Source organism: Aptenodytes patagonicus, chromosome 7, assembly GCF_965638725.1.
Source record: "Aptenodytes patagonicus chromosome 7, bAptPat1.pri.cur, whole genome shotgun sequence".
NCBI lineage: Eukaryota > Metazoa > Chordata > Aves > Sphenisciformes > Spheniscidae > Aptenodytes > Aptenodytes patagonicus.
This window is the reverse complement of record NC_134955.1, coordinates 6999481-7016719: the sequence shown is the minus strand read 5'-3', so window position 1 is coordinate 7016719 and position 17239 is coordinate 6999481. Positions and strand designations below refer to the sequence as shown.

The 17239-nt window shown below is 40.4% G+C and overlaps 1 protein-coding gene across 1 annotated transcript in view; it reads left to right on the top strand.

The window, feature by feature from the left end:
- Nucleotides 1-17239, top strand: part of LGR4 (leucine rich repeat containing G protein-coupled receptor 4) — an 81932-nt gene that overhangs the window by 39394 nt on the left and 25299 nt on the right. Inside the window, exons 3-4 of the mRNA XM_076343857.1 lie at nt 10890-10961; nt 12607-12678. Coding sequence (XP_076199972.1) covers nt 10890-10961; nt 12607-12678 — 144 coding nt within the window. The remainder of the gene's footprint in view (nt 1-10889; nt 10962-12606; nt 12679-17239) is intronic.

Genomic DNA, 17239 nt, shown 5'->3' with positions numbered 1-17239 from the left:
ATGGTTGCAGTTCCTTCTAATATTTAAAGTTATCTAAAGCAGTCTGAAGGATTTTAACTATATGATTTCCATTCACTATATTTGTGAATGATCTGCTGGATTAATTAAAAAGACACTCTCTCATCAAGGAAGGCAAATCAAAATGATTTTTATTCTTGGCTGGTTTTCCAGTCTGGCTTCAGAAACCCAAACCACTCGAATAAAGCAAAAGTCTCCTTGACTTAATGGCCTTTTAACCTTGTTTTGATTTCCACTCTTAACCTTTTAAAATGTTGTTGTCTTATTTACCCTGCACTGATGGGTAAGGTTTAGATGATAAGGTTTTGGCTGTCTGGCTGCGGGTTTGTGTGAGAGCTGGTGGGAATGCAGAGGACAGCAACCTGTCCTGCTGTCCATCTGTAGGTTGCCTGCAACCTACACAAGCACACGGTTGTCCGAAGGGGAGCACCGGTCACCTTCCAACCGGTCAGCCTCAGGGCAGGGCTCTGACCTTCTCCAACAAGGGTTAGGGAGGATGCTCTCTGACTGTTGGGGTTTTGAAGACCGTATCATGCCCAGTAATACTGCAAGGAAGATAATCAATCCTGAAGGCGTCAAGAGACAGCAGTGCTCGATTATCCTCCCGATGTATGCTGATGCCAGGGTCTGTTGTATTTCTGGTTTTTGTTCATAAATGATATGAAACAGTCTCTCTTCTGTGACGCTACCCTCAGATATTTTTTTTTTTTTAATCAGTCAAGGGCAAACTTTATTAAGGTTTTTATTTAATAGCTGGTGAAAATGGTTAGGGAAATAAAGTGATAAGGGGAAGATTTAGATCAATAAAAGTTTTCTCTTTTCTGAAAGGCAATGCTAATCTACTTTTTGAGATGAATAAACAGCAAGCAAGAGACAGCACACACGCAACTAATTTTTCAGGAAAAGAAATAGTACAACTGAGAATTTGCTTGACTAATTATATCCATGCTGATTACAGCACTAAGAGATCTGCTTAAACATCTCAAACCCCCTCCCCCCGCCGCCAGAGTCTCTGATCATGGCTTTTAATTGACGAAGTATATTTTAAGAACATAAAGATTAATTAAAATGCATACTGGCAGTGAAAATGAGGTGTTTTTTGCCATAAGGTTGTAATCAGGAAGTATCTGCAAGGGAAATGTCTAGAGTTATTTTTCCTCTTGACTGCAGCTGAAGATGACCACCTGGCTGAAATGTCACAGCTGCTTGCTTTTGTAGTATCTATTTCAGTGTGTAATTTAGATGGTCCCCTTCCTTCTAATTTCTGCATCAGCACCAAGTTGTATTATCCTTGGGGAGGGAAGGGGAGTGTCTGTCTCTTTTATTACTTCGGTTTTATGAATAAGGCATGTCTTGGAGTTCTGCCAAGGCCACCAAGGCTGAGCTGTTAGTTTGGGATGCAGTGTCTTTCCTCACCTGGCTGTGGAGCATTTGGTGGAAGGTGGTTTTTGTCCTTCAGTGCTAGGTCTTTTAAAATAGTATTTTCAAGGTAGCGTGCGAACGTTGATGAGATGGTGCAATTCCTTTCCCTTTCATAAACGTCAATAGTCACAGGATTTGTAGCGGGAAGCTGGAGACAAAGGGCTTGTTTCGAGTAGAAAAGGTAAGGATGAATCTTCATGAGAAAAGTTGTCCTGATGCCTTGTGTTAGTCGACATGCGGTAACTGAGGCTGTGGTTAAACATCCTCTTGTGAAACTAGCTGGTACGATTGGAGACGTTACCACCCCATATCTGTCCATTCAGCCCCACCAGCAGAGACTGAGGAACACGCCAAGAGCTCTCTTCAGCTGCTTTCCTATAAAGACAGCCAGTGTAGACGTCCTCTGTTGGTATTTCAAAAATAGCTGTCTGACGCTGGGTTGGAAGCTGATGAGTGCTCTTCATCCATCTGCCAGCTGCGAATATTTGAACAGCTGGAGGAGGTAATTTCCTCAGTTGCTCCAGCTTGAATTCCAAGAGGTAGAGTTCTAATGAAGAAAATGCAAGGTGTAGGTTTCACGTGTGGTAGCAAGTTAAGAGCCTAAGCTTTGACTTGACCAGCTAGCACACATTAGAAATGTTTGCTGCCTTGTGTGTGCCGGAGCTTTAGAAAGTGTGTTGGCGTGTTGTAACTTGCACCTTTAAATTCTAGTCAAGACAAACCCTTTAGGCAAAGACTCCCAAGTAGAATTAACCACAGTCAGCTAAGATATTTTTAAACATCACCTACTTGGTCTGCACTAGATGCTAAATGATGTTTAAAAACATGTTGGCCAACCTGTGTTTAATTAATGTTTTCTTATCTATGCAAGTCCTAAATCAGTTTGATTCTGGATGAGTTTCAATCCTGCTGATACAAGAATATTTCTGTAGCTTAGAAGGTTCTTGCTGTGCTTAACAGTTACGTATTTTTCCTGTTTGTGGGGACAGATGCTAGTAGGTTCAGTAAATTCCATTGTTTTTAGAAGATGAGGAAGCTTCTTTCCAGTTTCTGTTTCTACATGTTAATTTCAAAAGTTGGCATGGTTGTGTATAAGGATCCCAAGACTGGTTATTCTGCTGCAAGTACATTTAGAGGGAAACAAAACTTTTTCCCTTATCTGTCCTCTTCGAGTTTCAGTGTTCAACATTATTTTCACATGCGCATGCACACAGAAGCTGGCTTAGCTAAATGGCCTGGAGGCTGAACTGTTCGGTGTTACGCTTCAAGACCCGTCTTACAAGCCTGAATTTATTATGCTGCCTGAGCTGCCAGGTTGGGGCTGTCTGAACATACAAACCAGATGAGAAACTTCTGGAGGCCGAGCGGTAGCCTCAGAAGCTCTCAGGCTGGGTCTCTCCAGGTAGAGTCCCCCAAACAGTGCTCGTACCGTGCAGTCCACCTTCTCTTTTTGGTTTCAGGAATGGGAGTGTGGGACAAAAGATGTATGTGTGCAAGTGAGCAGGCAGCCAGTTCCAGGCTCAAGCCTCAAGAAGAGTCACAAAAGCCTTAGATATTCAGACAGAAAAGCGGAAAAAACAAATCCTATATGTTGGAGGGGTAAATGTATTATCCCTGTACTCTGAGAAAGTAATTGAGTGCATTCTGTCGTCATAGTATCTCGGCATGACACTATATGTTACCATAAGAAGACATGGTGAGGAACTAAGTCATTCTTTTACCTCCTTTCCTCTTGGGTGGTTGTATTTTGGTATATTTTTTGTGAGTACTGAGGTACTCTTGCCTAATTAGCATTGGCAGATCTTATCCTGGCACAGAAGTAGTAACCTGTACTCATGTAAAGTTCTTTTCCTGCCTTTCCTATATAAAAGTAAAATTCTAGATGATTCTGATAAAATACTTGCTTTTTTTTTTTCAGCTGGGGAAAAGTTAACAGTTGACCTAAATCTGAAACAAAGAATCATATTGAAAGTTACGCCCATTTCTCTAAGGTCATTCATTGTGGAGGTGTCTACAAAACGTGGGTCTTGTATTTACCCAGTATGTATCTGAAGTGGTTAGAAAACTGGTAACAGAGGTTTAATTGCCAAATATACGTAGATTTAATCCACTTCCACATTTTGCAGCGTCACCTGCTAGATGCATGGTCATTCAAAAGATCCCATGCCTGGAAAGCCAATAAATGCCAGGGCAAGAAACAGCCTGTATGGACAGATTGAAGCAACTTTGAGGATTTACTATCTCAGCAGTCATTTTTTCCACTCTCTCATGTCTAACCATCAATATATTTCATGATCTTGGACACCTTCTGAGCATCTAAATAGGACTACCTGCTAAAAGCACAAATCTATAGTTGATTTAATTGTTGCACCCCAGTTGATCAAAACTGAGCTTGGTTACTTTCATCTCTGTGTGTCTGCTTTACAGACTACGTAAGTGAAACGTATCTATAGCCAGGAAGGAGCATACTGATGCTGGAAGAGTTCCTGTCAGTTCAGTGTAGCAGCCCATCTGCAGATCTGCATGGGCAGCAGAGAGCCTGTCTCTCTCGCGTGCCGCTCTCTGCGCTGGCCCGTGGTGAAGTCGGTATCAAATCCACAGATCCCTCTCAGAGTGGTGGAGCCCCCTGAACTGGAGCTGTCAACCACAATTCCCCCTCTGCTTTCTCAGCAGCTGGCTCATCACTGTGGAAGTCATTCCCATAGCACAGCTAAGTGCCCCCAATCTCTCAGCATCCACAGCGAAAAGGATAAGTTAATGTTAGACATGGCTTTTTGAGGGTACAGGAAGAAGAAATAAAATCCTGAAAGCCACCCAGCACCCCGCTACTCTGCCACTGGAATATTTAGGTTTGTGCATCACGGTGAGGAACATGGGATATTTGTCTCAGGTAGCTCCTTCTCCAGTAAACACTATGGCATGTGTAATGATTGCTATTTGTGCAATGAGAAATTAGAAGGAAATAGAAATCGAGAGTGGCAGAACCTAGATAAGCATATGCAGACTCACCCGAGTGCCTTGAAATAGCCATTGAGGGAGAGGTCTACCTGGCCTATGGTAGAGCAAAGGAAAGGTATCACGACACAGTGCAAGATGTGCAAAGGCAGTTAGGGAGAAGAAGGTGTATTTTATAAAACGTATTCTGCTTTTTGCTTTGGAGGTAAGAGGAATCAAAGTTGCATACTGCAACAATTTGTCATTACTGCTGTAGACTAGGTGTTACCAATTTTCAAGACGACACGATATTGTTGCTTATTTTTAAGACATGTCCATGTTAGAAAATTTGTGCAAACTTCTGTTGTTTTGCTGGAGAATACTAGTTGGGACTACAAAGACAGCTTGCTTCAACACCTCATATTGTATAATAATTGTTTTAGGTTATGTGTGTTTCCTACAGCGCATATGTGTTGTAGCCAGTGGGCTCTACTTCAAGGAGGTCTTGCCCCAGTACAGATACTGCTTACAAATTGAATGATAGAGTATATTTTGCATGGATGGGAATGCTTGCTTGCTTCAAAATCCATCATTTATTTTCCTGTTAACAGGAAAAAAATATAAGTATTCTTTGATAGTTCATGAAAAGCAATATCATAGAGCCATATTTTGTCTGGTGACTTTTGCTGACAATTTAACAGTAGAACTTATGGACAGGCTTTAGACTTCTTTTAATCAGTCAGTTTAGTTTACTTAGACATTTTAAGTTTTTAGACAAGGAATGCATTTTGAAAACAAACTAGTACCTTGAAGGTCAGTATAACTTTGAGAAAGCTGTAACTGCTAGAAAGGGAAGTCTTAGGATGAGAAGTGCCTGCTGAGCTGGATGGAGTTGGTGCAGTTTCAGTGCTGGTTGTAGTTACAGACTTCCTTTTTCAGTCCTGATGTGTCCTGGCTTACATACTCACGATTTTATAAATAGCGGTTGAGGTTGTAGAATACTGAAACTACTGCAAGAAAAGGAGAAGGGGACAAATGCGTTTTCCGTTAGCAGCAGCAGAGTAAAGTATCCGTTTAGTTATGCTGAATTGGCGTGGAAGAATTGGGAGTAATCTGTAGGTTATTGATTGGCTTCACAGTCGTGCAGCAGGCTGCAGCTGACAAAAGTCCCAGAGGGGCTGTTTGCTAATCACAGATAAGCAAAGCAAGGTTTAGTCTGGTGATAAGGCTTCCATTTATCAGCCCGTCCCCTTCTGCAGCTGCCCAGCTTGGGTAGGAGCTGTCTGCGCAGGCATGTGCCCTCGCCAGGCAGGGGATCTCTGCACAGGGGAAGCAGTGAGCCCCTGGTGTTTTCCTGCAAATGGCTGTACCTCCTGTGTAAAGCTTCAAACCTGGATGAATAAATTGTAGCACATAACTATGCATCATCTGTTAAGAAAACTGAATTCTGTTCCAAAGTGGCTGCTTTTCTGGAATAAGTGGAACCTGAAGCTCTTTTCTGAAGTTTGAGAAAATTTAATCTATGATACCCAGCAGGTGTGTCTATAAGTCATTTTCAAAGGTTACTTCTGTTGCAGGAGAACATGAAGTAAAATTCAAGTTTGTGTGGGAAGCACAAAGAACCCTGAAAAAGTTGATGTTAGGGACAGGCATGTTAAGGATGGCAGAATAGTTTGATGCAAGACAGCAAAAAAGTAAAGAAATTGCTAAAATGCAAGTGGGGAAGCAATGGAATATTTTCCAATGGGATGAAAATAGGTAGGTAAAAGTTGGGAGAGCTAAAAGGAGGTGTTGCGTGGGTAGACAGCCAGTGGTGGACAGTCTGAAGGCGACTGTGGAATGTTCAGACTTGACTAGGTCTTGGGTCTTACCAGAAAGCAGCTAATGTAGAAATAAAAATAATATATCAGGTGATTTATTATGACGTCAGGATTGCAGTCTGTGTCAGTATTTGAATTTTCAGTGAGGAAGTAAGATTACAGTTGATCCATGGAAAAAGTAGCCAATGTATTGTTATCAGAGACAAGATGGACAGATAAGGTTAGGAGGATCCCAGAATACCGCCAAAGGAAAGAAAAAAACACAGCAAAAACACTTTGTGTATGTGCCCAGGATCTTCAGAAGGACAGAAGGAGACCTAATTCTTTGCTTAAGTAACCTGAGGTTCACCACCATCTGGGATGCAAGGCAAGCGGAGAGGTTTCCAAGAAGTTTGTATTGCATCCTGTCAAAATGAGAGTGATGGTTTTAATTGTTACGGACAAAAATGTATCCCTGGGACATCCTCCCTGATTTTGGAGTGACACCAGTGATTAACTTGGCTCAGTTAACATGCAGCCGGGTTGCCAGACCCATAACTGTAGAAGTTTTAATTTCCCAAAAGAGAGAAAACAGTCTTTGCTGCTTTCAGAGGAGTTTCAGTGCAAGCAACTATGCTTGCTGTGTATTCTGGGAATGAGATACCGTGGAAGATCATTCCCCAGCCAGATTGTATCCTGATTTCTGTAATAACGACAAGGTGTCCTCTACATCTGGAGATCACTTACTGTGCCACTTAAAATAATGGTTAGAGGGTATTGCTCACCTATATATGACAGGATAGCAGAAGTATTTTGTCCTCCATATGTCCTACTCTGTTATCCTGCTATGCTGAAATTGGTTTTTGTCTCTTTTAATTTGTCCAAATTTGCAGAAATTTTGTCCCCTTGAAACACTCATTTTTTATTTTTATTTTTTTAAAGTAAAAATAGAGGACTACAGTTTTCAATACCAAGCAATTACAGGGGATTGCCAACCTAGAAGAAAGATACTAATGTGGTCACACATTACAACTGTGATTCCACTGCAGAAGCCTCCAAGGTGTAACTCTGCTGTCTCCAAACAAGGGGAGTCGCAATCGAGTTAGCAGGAAAACTCTTGGTCAGTGTGATACGCATTTACACCCCACTTCAGATGATGCCTGCTGCTGTGTCTGCGTATCTTGAGAAGTAAAAGACAGCAAATTAAGTTTTTGTGACCTATAGCATATCAGGGCACTTTACAATCGTCTGTTCAATTAAGTCTTTACTGTCTTTGTGGATGAATCTGTTTTACAGTGCTCTGCCTTTTGGAAAAAGAGCTCTAACTAACGGTGATGTGCCTTGACTCAGTAACTATAGATGGACTTTCAGACCAGGTCTCTGAGACTCTTTCCACTCAAAATGAAGGGACGGATGGGTACTCGGCTCTTGATAGTGTAAATGTAGGGCTGCCTTCAGGTAGCTTCATAGCAGTGTGGAGTTGTCCCACCATGGGCCGGTCCCAAGCAGGTTAGTGAGTCTTGTTGCAAGGAGATGAAGCTTCCTTCCTTTCTGTTGTGCTGGAGTTTGGGGCTTGGTAAAGCTGTGATTTTCCTTAGCCCATTTACTGTGTGTGTGTGAGAAACGGAAAGAGGGAAACAGAGGTGCTTTTTAAATATTTAATTGTTTTAAACATTATATTTGAAAATCTGAATGTGATGATTTTTAAGACATGCTGAAAGGAGGTAACGTGGAAAACCTGACTGGACTATTTCAGTGACGTCTTCATTTATATGCTGTATGTGTGCTATATTACATGCTATTAATTTTTCGTTTCCCTCTTTAAAATGAACCTCCTTATGTAAAGAGAAATCTTTCCGTCCTCCCAGCTGCTGCATGCTGCAGCAGAGGGAAGCATGTTGAGAGCAGCGTATGATATGTTGGTCTTTGCCTGCTGGAGAGCTGCAGTTGAAACCTCCTAAGGAGCAGCCATGCTCCCCAAGGCTAGGACGTGAATGATAAATGTATATTTGGCAAACTGATTAGTAAAGCCTTTGCACACTTGGCTAGTTGTATCCTGTTTCCTGGAAGGTTGCCAGATGGAGGAGAAACGGAAATGTAATGGATTGCAGGTTGTTTTTTTTCTGTTGGTTGGTTGCAAAAAGGCTGAATAAACAGGAGTTGCCTTGAGGCAGGCGAAGTCTTGTTATTTGAAGTCACGCAAGCCTTGCTCTGGCTCAGCTGTATTTTGTTTCTAGTGCTCTGTAGGTTGTGTTAGTGACACTCAGTGAGACTGGGGGAGGCTATTCAACTGGATTTAGTTTAGCTTTTTTAAAACAAATCATAATCCCCAGCCTCTTCGGGGGGAGGGAGAAGTTACAGCAGATGCCTGACAAGCTGCACACCAGCCCGTTTAACAGGGAACCTTGGCAGAGCTGCAGCCAGAGCTGCCTGACGCACATTTAGCAGGGCTGCCTCTTCTTGAAGCGTGTGGTAGGTAATCAACATCAACTAGTAGTGTTTGAGTGCCAAAATAATTCCATGCTATAGTCTCAGTTAAATTTTGCTTGATTTAAGGATTTCTATTTTGATGTTTTGAACACTTTTTAAAATAAACATGTGTTTTGCAGATCACTGGTCCTCTGTTGTAGAGACCCAGCATGTTTAATCAATATTTCTTTCTGTTTACAGTGAACTTCTTATGAAATTGTTCAAAAGAAAGCCATGAAATATTGCAAACCTCCCTCCATGTCCCCCCAGATAAAGTTAATGCAGTTGATTCGGGCAGCTACTGACAACAAAATGAATTTTAAGGGAGTGTTGAGTTGCCACCTGGAATTTTTCATTCATGTTAAAAACTGAAAGTATTTGAAAAACCATGTCACAGCTCCAAAGTCCTGAGGTTGTTTGCAGGCAGGAGATTTCAAGAATAAGTATACATTGATTCTTTTTATTTTTCTTCTGGTTTCAAAGATGTTTGGTTATACACAAGCCATGCAGACAAACTTTTCTCAGCAGTCAGGAGATGTCTTTTTTTTTTTTTTTTGTTTAAGATGGAAGAAGTTGAGATTTAAGCATGCTTGTAATGATGTCAGAGCCATAGCTATGGCAATTGGGGTGTGCGTGAGAACACAGGGACTAAATACCAAGGTCTACTTTCACAAATGATAGTAACACAGTTTTCTAAAACCGAGTAGTATCTGCTGCTGCTGTCACCTTTGTGTTCATGAGAAGCTGTCCTCTTCTCCCTTGGTTTATAAATAAAACCATCTACCTTTGACAAATGGATTTGATAAACATAACTAGCATCCTCTCTATCAGGCAGCATTTTATTAAGTCATTAATTCTGTTGCAAGCAGATTTATGTAGGTATCAAATGTTTTGGGTAATCTCTTTTATGTAGTTAGAAATAGAGACTAAGATAAAAACGTAATAATGTTGATATGTTCTGGCAAGCTGATACTTTAGATGATGCTCTCGTTACTTCCTTCATTTACCTCTTTGAGATAGTATTTTCCCCTTAGTGTGTCTGGCTTGCTTCACAGTGCCCTGTAACAGCAGAGGTGGGTTTTGATAGTCTGTAACCTTTGTTAAAGCACATTGAGTGTTTTTTAATTATTAAGGCTTACTGCATTGTACGTAGTATTTCCACCAGATGATTTCATTGTACAACCTTCTCCAACGTTGCTTTTGCTCAGCTTGGATATGAAACCAAGTCTGAAAGCACATACTTCTGCTGAAATGATGGCATCTTTTGGCAGCTATGGGTTACCAGGTGTTCTGCATTATTGTCTTTTATCCTTAATAAAATACCTTGTGTCACAACTATTAGCAGCTCAACAAAGGTTGGACCACACAGGGTCTGCTGGTCAGGATAGTGGTAAAAAGGTTGAAGAAAAAAGGAGCAGGGGAAGGGGAAATGAGCTATTTGAAAACAGCTGTTTTGGCGGCTGTTTCTGCTTTCCTGCTTTGTCTTCTGCAGTGTCTCCTGTATTTATTACTTTTAATATCATGGTGGTTTTCACATGGTGTTAGTATCTAGCAGTCCAAGTTTGAAACCGGCCACATCTTGAGAGAGAGTGGGTACGGCTCAGAATCCTGTTCCCTTTTTCCCTCCTCCAAAACAGTTTTCTTTTCTGAAAAGTTTGTCCAAATAGCTGACCAAAAACATGAAAGATTACCAGGATTACGTCTTGGTAATATCAGTGGGCATCCTGTCAGGTGTCACCACCGTGAACGTGTACCACCTGCTTGCAAATATCATCTTCACATTTGGGATTTGCATAGAAACTTCTACCTGCCTCACACTAGCATCTATCTATTTTTACTTAACTGCATAGTTTCTTTAGAAATCGCTGTATAGATTGAAAACACATGGGTACCAGAGCATGTGTTTCAGCAGAGCAATGCTGAAAGCCAGAGGATCATGTTAATAGTTGATAAATGAACTTTTCAAACCTAGTACCATAAGAAGATTCTTCATCATTCTGGGGTGTGTTTTTTCTAGCATGTTTGCAAAAGTATATCCATGAGGCTGAGTAATGCATTCTCGTCGTTAAAATATGCGCGATGACTGAAATAACTGATGCAAACTTGGAAGACCATGAATATGGCATAATCGGATGCAAAAATGCGTAACTGCTTGCAAGATTTGATGTATTGGTGATTTTCCTTGTTAGATAGTTGTATTTTGTACTGAATTTTGTGACTGAAATTATTATTGCAATTTTTTTCCAGGCGACTGGCTGGCAATGACCTTTCTTTTATCCATCCGAAGGCCTTGTCTGGGTTGAAAGAACTCAAAGTTCTGTAAGTAATCGGGTTTTAGAGCTTCATAGCTAGCAGTATGCTTTCTTAGTGCACAGCCAGCCTGTTTACTGGTAGGCTGGATTAATTTTTTTTCCCCTTTCTCTGCTGGCCCCCCCAAAATTACAGCTCGCCTACATTCATTATTTTTTTTTTAATAAAGCCTGCTGTAAGTGGTGATGATGAGCAGCAGTGAATTTGACTAAACTGTAATTACTTCATTTAATTAGAACACTTGCTTCTGAAGTGTATCTTGTAGAAGAAGAATCCTGCGAAGGAAAAATTCTAAAAAGGACATGTAAAGCTTTTTGTTGTTCTCCACCCCCTCAGCTCACTCCATCAGGTGCCCCGACATGATCAGGTAGTACTAGTACTTACAGAGACTTAAAATACTCTTTGACCTTTGAATCATCCCCTACCAGTGATAGAAATAATTTCCATAGTTTGATGCCTCTTTAGGTGAAAATGATTTACTACTAGGAAAAAAGTTTTAATAAAAAAAAATTTAGAATTGTATGCCCTGTTTCCCATATCCTGTTTTTCTTTCTGAGATAAAAATATTCATTTCAACTGTTTTTCCATAGCTAAGGATAAAAAGAGCTTTCTGTTGTTTGGGGTTTTAAAAACCTGTATCCAGAAATCGTAGCATTTATGCTGATGTAAATATTTCCGATTGCTAGTAGGGTAATAGATAGTTAATTAAACAGATATTTTAAAAACCTAGTGGAAAAGGACCCTGAGGTTATAAAGAAAGAAGCACAAACAAACAGCATAAGCAGGGTACAGATTAGGAAACTGCCCATCTGCAATACTACTTAATGATGTTTTGTAAATCGAATTAAGTGTGTCAAGGCTCTTGAAGGTTTCTCCATCAGGATACTCAACACTGGAGGTGCCTGAAATTCTAGTGGTTCTTGAAAAATTTGGGACTTGGATATTAGTTAACAGTTAACTTACTTGTTCACTTGCATTTTGCCCCAGTATGTACCAAAATCTAGTAATAATTTATAATGTGTGAGAACTCAGTTACTTACATTCTCTTTATAAAAGAACTCATCATGCAATAATATGTCGTCCCATAAGAGGAGTTCTTAAAAAAAAAAAAAAAAAAAAAAAAAACAAAAAAACAAACCAGTATAACTTCATTCAGCTTGGCTCTAGTTTCATTCTGTGTCTTTTTAATGTTATGCCCAGAGGTGCTTTGTTGTGAACACACTTTGTATATTAGATTGTTAATGCATTGTGTATTGATGCGGCTTTAAGAAAAATTAGAGGTTTATGTATTTTCTAGCATGTATAGGATGATTTCACAAGAAAATAATAAAATGTCATCCATTGTAGCAAATTTGTACTAGCGTTAAGTTGTTCAACCTCTTCAGTGAGTTCCCAGGGGAATTTCAGCCTATAATGTCAGAGGCTTGTTGTCTGCAAATCAATGCAGTTAATTAATGAGTTGTAAATAAAACTAAATCGACCATTTTCTCATTTCATCGTTGGCTTTGGGTATCTGGTCTTGATAATTCTACATGCTTTTATGTATAATAGAAATGTGTGAAACCATAACAGCACCATGGGCTCTTCTGTCATCTCTATTGTTGATAAAGATTACTGTCAAATTCTGCTTTACTAACACAGTGGATTTTTACAGAACCCTACAGAACAATCAGCTGAAGACTATACCTAATGAGGCCATCAGAGGATTAAGCGGCTTACAGTCCTTGTAAGTTTTCTTACTTTGCTTTTTTTCTTGCATTGTTCTCCAAGTTCCACTTTCAGTCACTTTGTACATGCTTGCTTCATTCTATAGAGTTTTGAAGTATAATCATGTATGTGTAATAACGTACCTGGACTTTCTGATATTGCAATTTCAACTGGAACAAAGTTTCCCAAGTGAAGTTCATAAGGAATTGTATTCGTCATCTTTGGTGGGGTGACCCAAATCCAAACTCTTTCAAAACCCAAACCCAGGTACAAGATTGCTGTATAAATGCAGCGGTGATGGAATTAAACATTTATCATCCTTCTTGCATGTCCTAAGGTGTTTAAGCAATTTTAAAATGTTGTGCAAAAATGAATCATGCCCAAGTCTTTTGTATCTGGAGGAGGGAAAGGGGTTTCTGGGAAGGAGTATTGCTTGAGACATGGATAGTATTGGTTTTACTGGAAGGTGTTGAAATCACGTAGACAGTTATGAACACCTCAGCCATTATCACTAGTTGCTCATAAGATATTTCATATGTGCTTATACTATCTCATGGCTTATTATGTTTTATAAAGCATCTTAATCAGACCTTAATAGTTAGTTACAGCTCTCTAGGTGGTAGATGCTTATCACTGTGCTGAGGAGGTGGAGGGGAGAAGGGCTTCAAAATTTTTCTTCGTTTCTGCTTACGTACAGAGAGAGAGGGCAGATCATCTATTCCCTCTGTGCCAAAATTTGGGTTTCTGGCCTAAGACCCTGTTTCTTTCAGTGTTGCATCAGATTATGGAATAGTTTTGCAAAAAAAAGAAAAAAAAAAAAAAAATCAGTTTTGCAAAATAGCTTTGCAAACTATTACGCAGCTTTTGCAAAGGTGCTTTCTGCATTCCCTAAACTTGGATCCTGGCCACGACCTTCTCGTAGCTGCTCAGGTATTCCCGCCTTTTCCATCTGAAGAAAGCACAGTAAGCAGCATGGGGCAGAATAAGATTGGCTGCAGATTATCCCGCTGGGGAGCGGGAGTCTGCGCAGTGCAGGGACGTGCCACCTCCCCCACCTCCCAGTGCAGCCACGGACCTGCTTCTGTTGGGCTGCTTACCAGCGAGGATCTCCTGCACGCGACGGCGAGCGTGGGAAGCACACAGCTCATAGCAGGAGTGAGCGGCGAGTTTTGGTGCCACGAGTTGGCGTGGGCTCTTCCAGGTTTTTGGATCCAAGAGTAGGACGGATGCAGGTTTGCATTTGCAGCCGTTTTGCAAATTTAATGTCCACGTTTCCCTCTTGTTTTAGTGTGTGTGTAGAAGAGGAGAACACCTTGGTCTGAGGGCCACAGTCTGCTTTGTGCAAATGCTATGCATCGTAATAAAAATCCTTCAAATTACATGATGTGAATAACCTTTTAGTAATTATTTAAAAAAAACAAAACTCCTTCCTGGCTTCCAGCATTTCTGTGATGCCAAAAAAGAAACTACTTTAGTAAATACTTTTGCTGTCTACAAATCATCCGTTTCGTTTCCGATGAATGTGCTTTTTTCTCTACTTACTTACAGTAATGTTTGTTCTCTAATTAAAGTTTAAAATATTAAATCTCCAGTTGCTGGTTTGATGATAATTTTATGTGCAAAAGGGAAGGGACAAAATTAAGGGGGAAATAATGAATGTGTAAATTAAGCCAGCATCTCTTTATTTTTTTTAAATTCATATATTTTTAATATGATTGGAAACAAGATGATGTCAGAGCCATTTAAAAAAAGCAGACATTTTAGTTGTTGGAAAAAAATCATGGAATGATTATGTAATATTTTGTAATGTAACCAGTATAATTGCTTGACATAATATCATTGTAATTAAAATACAATAGTAACAATTTAAAGTGTGGTGAGGATTCCCTTTTTAGGAGCTTCATTGTTCGTAGGCAAATGATAAACTGTATCAATTTTAGGCGGTGAAAAAGGAGGAAATTGGGTTAATAAGTAGCAAGCTACTTGTTACATCTTTTTCTGAAGAAAACCTTGAGTTTTCAGAATAGCTGTTAGAAATAAGGTGGGCAAATCCAGTCTGGAGGCCGTCAGTGTCAGAAGCTCAGAAAGATTTTTCTTCCACTGGTGTGGGTCATGCTTTGGGTTGTCCCTCTCTCTGTTCCTGAGAGGGATATCTGTCTCCATTGCAAGGTCACCATAATTTGTTAGAATTGGCAACAATTTGAGAATAAATTGGGTTTTGAGACAAGTGTAGCGAGAAATGTAAAGCATTTTTCCTATGCAATTTGTTTACTTCACCAGAATGCATTTCTGTCATTTTAACGAATTTCAGGAAAACTTTCAGTTTATTGCATCACTCATAAAATTACAGTGTAGTTATGCATATCCCCTACTAATGTAGGGGGCAACTTCTGGTAAAGGAATGTAGGACTGTTCCTCTGAATTTTGTGTGTGAACATGGAAACTTCAGTGCCAGCATGCTGCTTTATTAATGTAAAAAAAAAAAAAAAAAAAAAAGTTTGTTCCCCTCCCAAAGGAATTTGCGTCAAAAGTGGATTTAAAGCTCCTGAGCTGCTGTGACCTTCTTCTAAAACATAAAACTCTTTGCAGAATATATGTTAGAAAACCTGCTTCTACCTTTTTAATATGTAATCTCCATCCAAAACCTGCAAGTTTAAACATCACTTAACTGACTCTCTTTTGGCAGTTTCCCAGTTTGCTCTGAAGTAGGCTTTAGGGGGATTTTTTCTTGGTGAAGACACAAATTACTTGCTCATAAAACTTTATAGCATATTGATAATCATTTGGTTGCAACTCCTGTCGAACTATCCAATTTCCCTCTTAATGTGCTCCAATTTCCAGCTGCGTAGGAAGACGGTTGCCACACCGTATGTATTAATGAGCCCAGTAAACATACCTGGGTGGAAATAAAGATGATGGTTACAGGAGCTTCATGATCTCTAATGTTAATATTATAGCTGGCAAGTAGCCAGCCTCATTCAGAATACTAAATAACAGCTCTTTATTTTCTGTTTACATTGGATATTTTCCCAGCTCTGGCCTCCAAAAGAGAGTTAGAATAGCGTCCTTTATTTATGGAGGTGAAATTTAGCAAAATGTAAGTTTTACTGAGTGGAAACTTGCTGTCTAGCACCTCAGAAAAGTTTATCTGGCAGGATGCATTCTGCCATTGCAAGATGCCGTGCTATCTGGGACCGTGGGACTGCACTACCCAGACAGAAGGCACTGGTTGCCCAGCTTGAGCCCGCCGCTTTTGGTAGCAGAAAGACCTGACAAATAAGGAGCTTCACAAATGTGAACAATAGTTTTGATGCATTTCAGTTTACTGCAAAGCATCAACAGTGTATTTTTTGTTATCACAAGGTAATGAAGTGGTGTACTTCGTACTTTAGATCTGGAAATGGTGTTGGTGAAGTTTATTGGCAATCCAAGGGTCATACAGAGAGGTAGAGGTAGTAGAGTGGTGTGCTGCTCCAGCAGCGTGTGCAGAGCCTGAAAGGACCAGGAAGCCATTTCAGAGGGTCACTTGTTTAGGTGCCTTAGCATAAGAAGCATATTTGACTGTGATGACTTTTTTTTTTTTGTAACACTGCTTATTCTGAGCTTCAGCTGAGAATGTGGGGACTTGCAAAGTGGTTCTGTGAACTACAGCAACTTCTAGGGTTGCTCTAATTCACCCCAGAAACCCAGCTACATATGAATTTTAAGTCATAGCACAGAATATTCTAGTACAATCCTCAGTGTGTGACGAATACTGAAACTGTGTTATTTAAACAAAGGCTTTCAGATGCTTTGGAAAGGAGAACTGTGTTCCATTTAAACTCAAAAACCGAATTGCTGCCAATTTTCATGGGCATTTGCTGTCAAATCCAGGAGTAATTTTTGAAAGCTTGTCAATAGCTGCTATCGTATTGGAGAGGATTTATTATAATTGTAGTTCAGGAATCACCGAGTTACTGTCCCTGCACATGTGCACACGTGCCCACATGCAGGGAATAGTAGAGCGTTCTGCGGCAATAGCTCAAAGCACTGCAGCTACGCTGTTATGCCAGGTTCCCAAATTGGGGGTATTGGGACCATGCCAGCATGGTACTCGACTTTTGATAGCTCCTGCCTTTCCCTTTGTGTGGGTGTTCACCTGAGCTGCAGGGTAAGTGTCTTCATGCATGTGGTCAGCAGTAATCTTCTGCGGTACCCGGTAGCAGTTCTGGCTCCCTAGCCTGGTCTGCTCGTAGCCTCCACTGCAGGATCATAACCAGTTTTGCCGTCTGTCTTCCTATCTCGGAAGGCTGGAGCAGGCTTGAGGCGGGATGAGACAGGAGGTGTGAATGTGCTGAACTGGAATGTGATTATATTTTCTGGGAGAGGGAATGGGCTTGGCCCAGGCAGGAAAGACTGGGGTCCTGGTGTGGGACTGAGAGAAATGAGAGCAGGATCTTGCTTTGCAGGGTAAAAATGTGCGGAAAAAGGGTGGGGACAGAGGATGGAGGTGTATTTCAGTCAGGACACATTTTAAATGTGCTATAGCACATATCTGCTATAGCCTTATTATTATTTTTTTATTTTAGGAAGGATTCCTT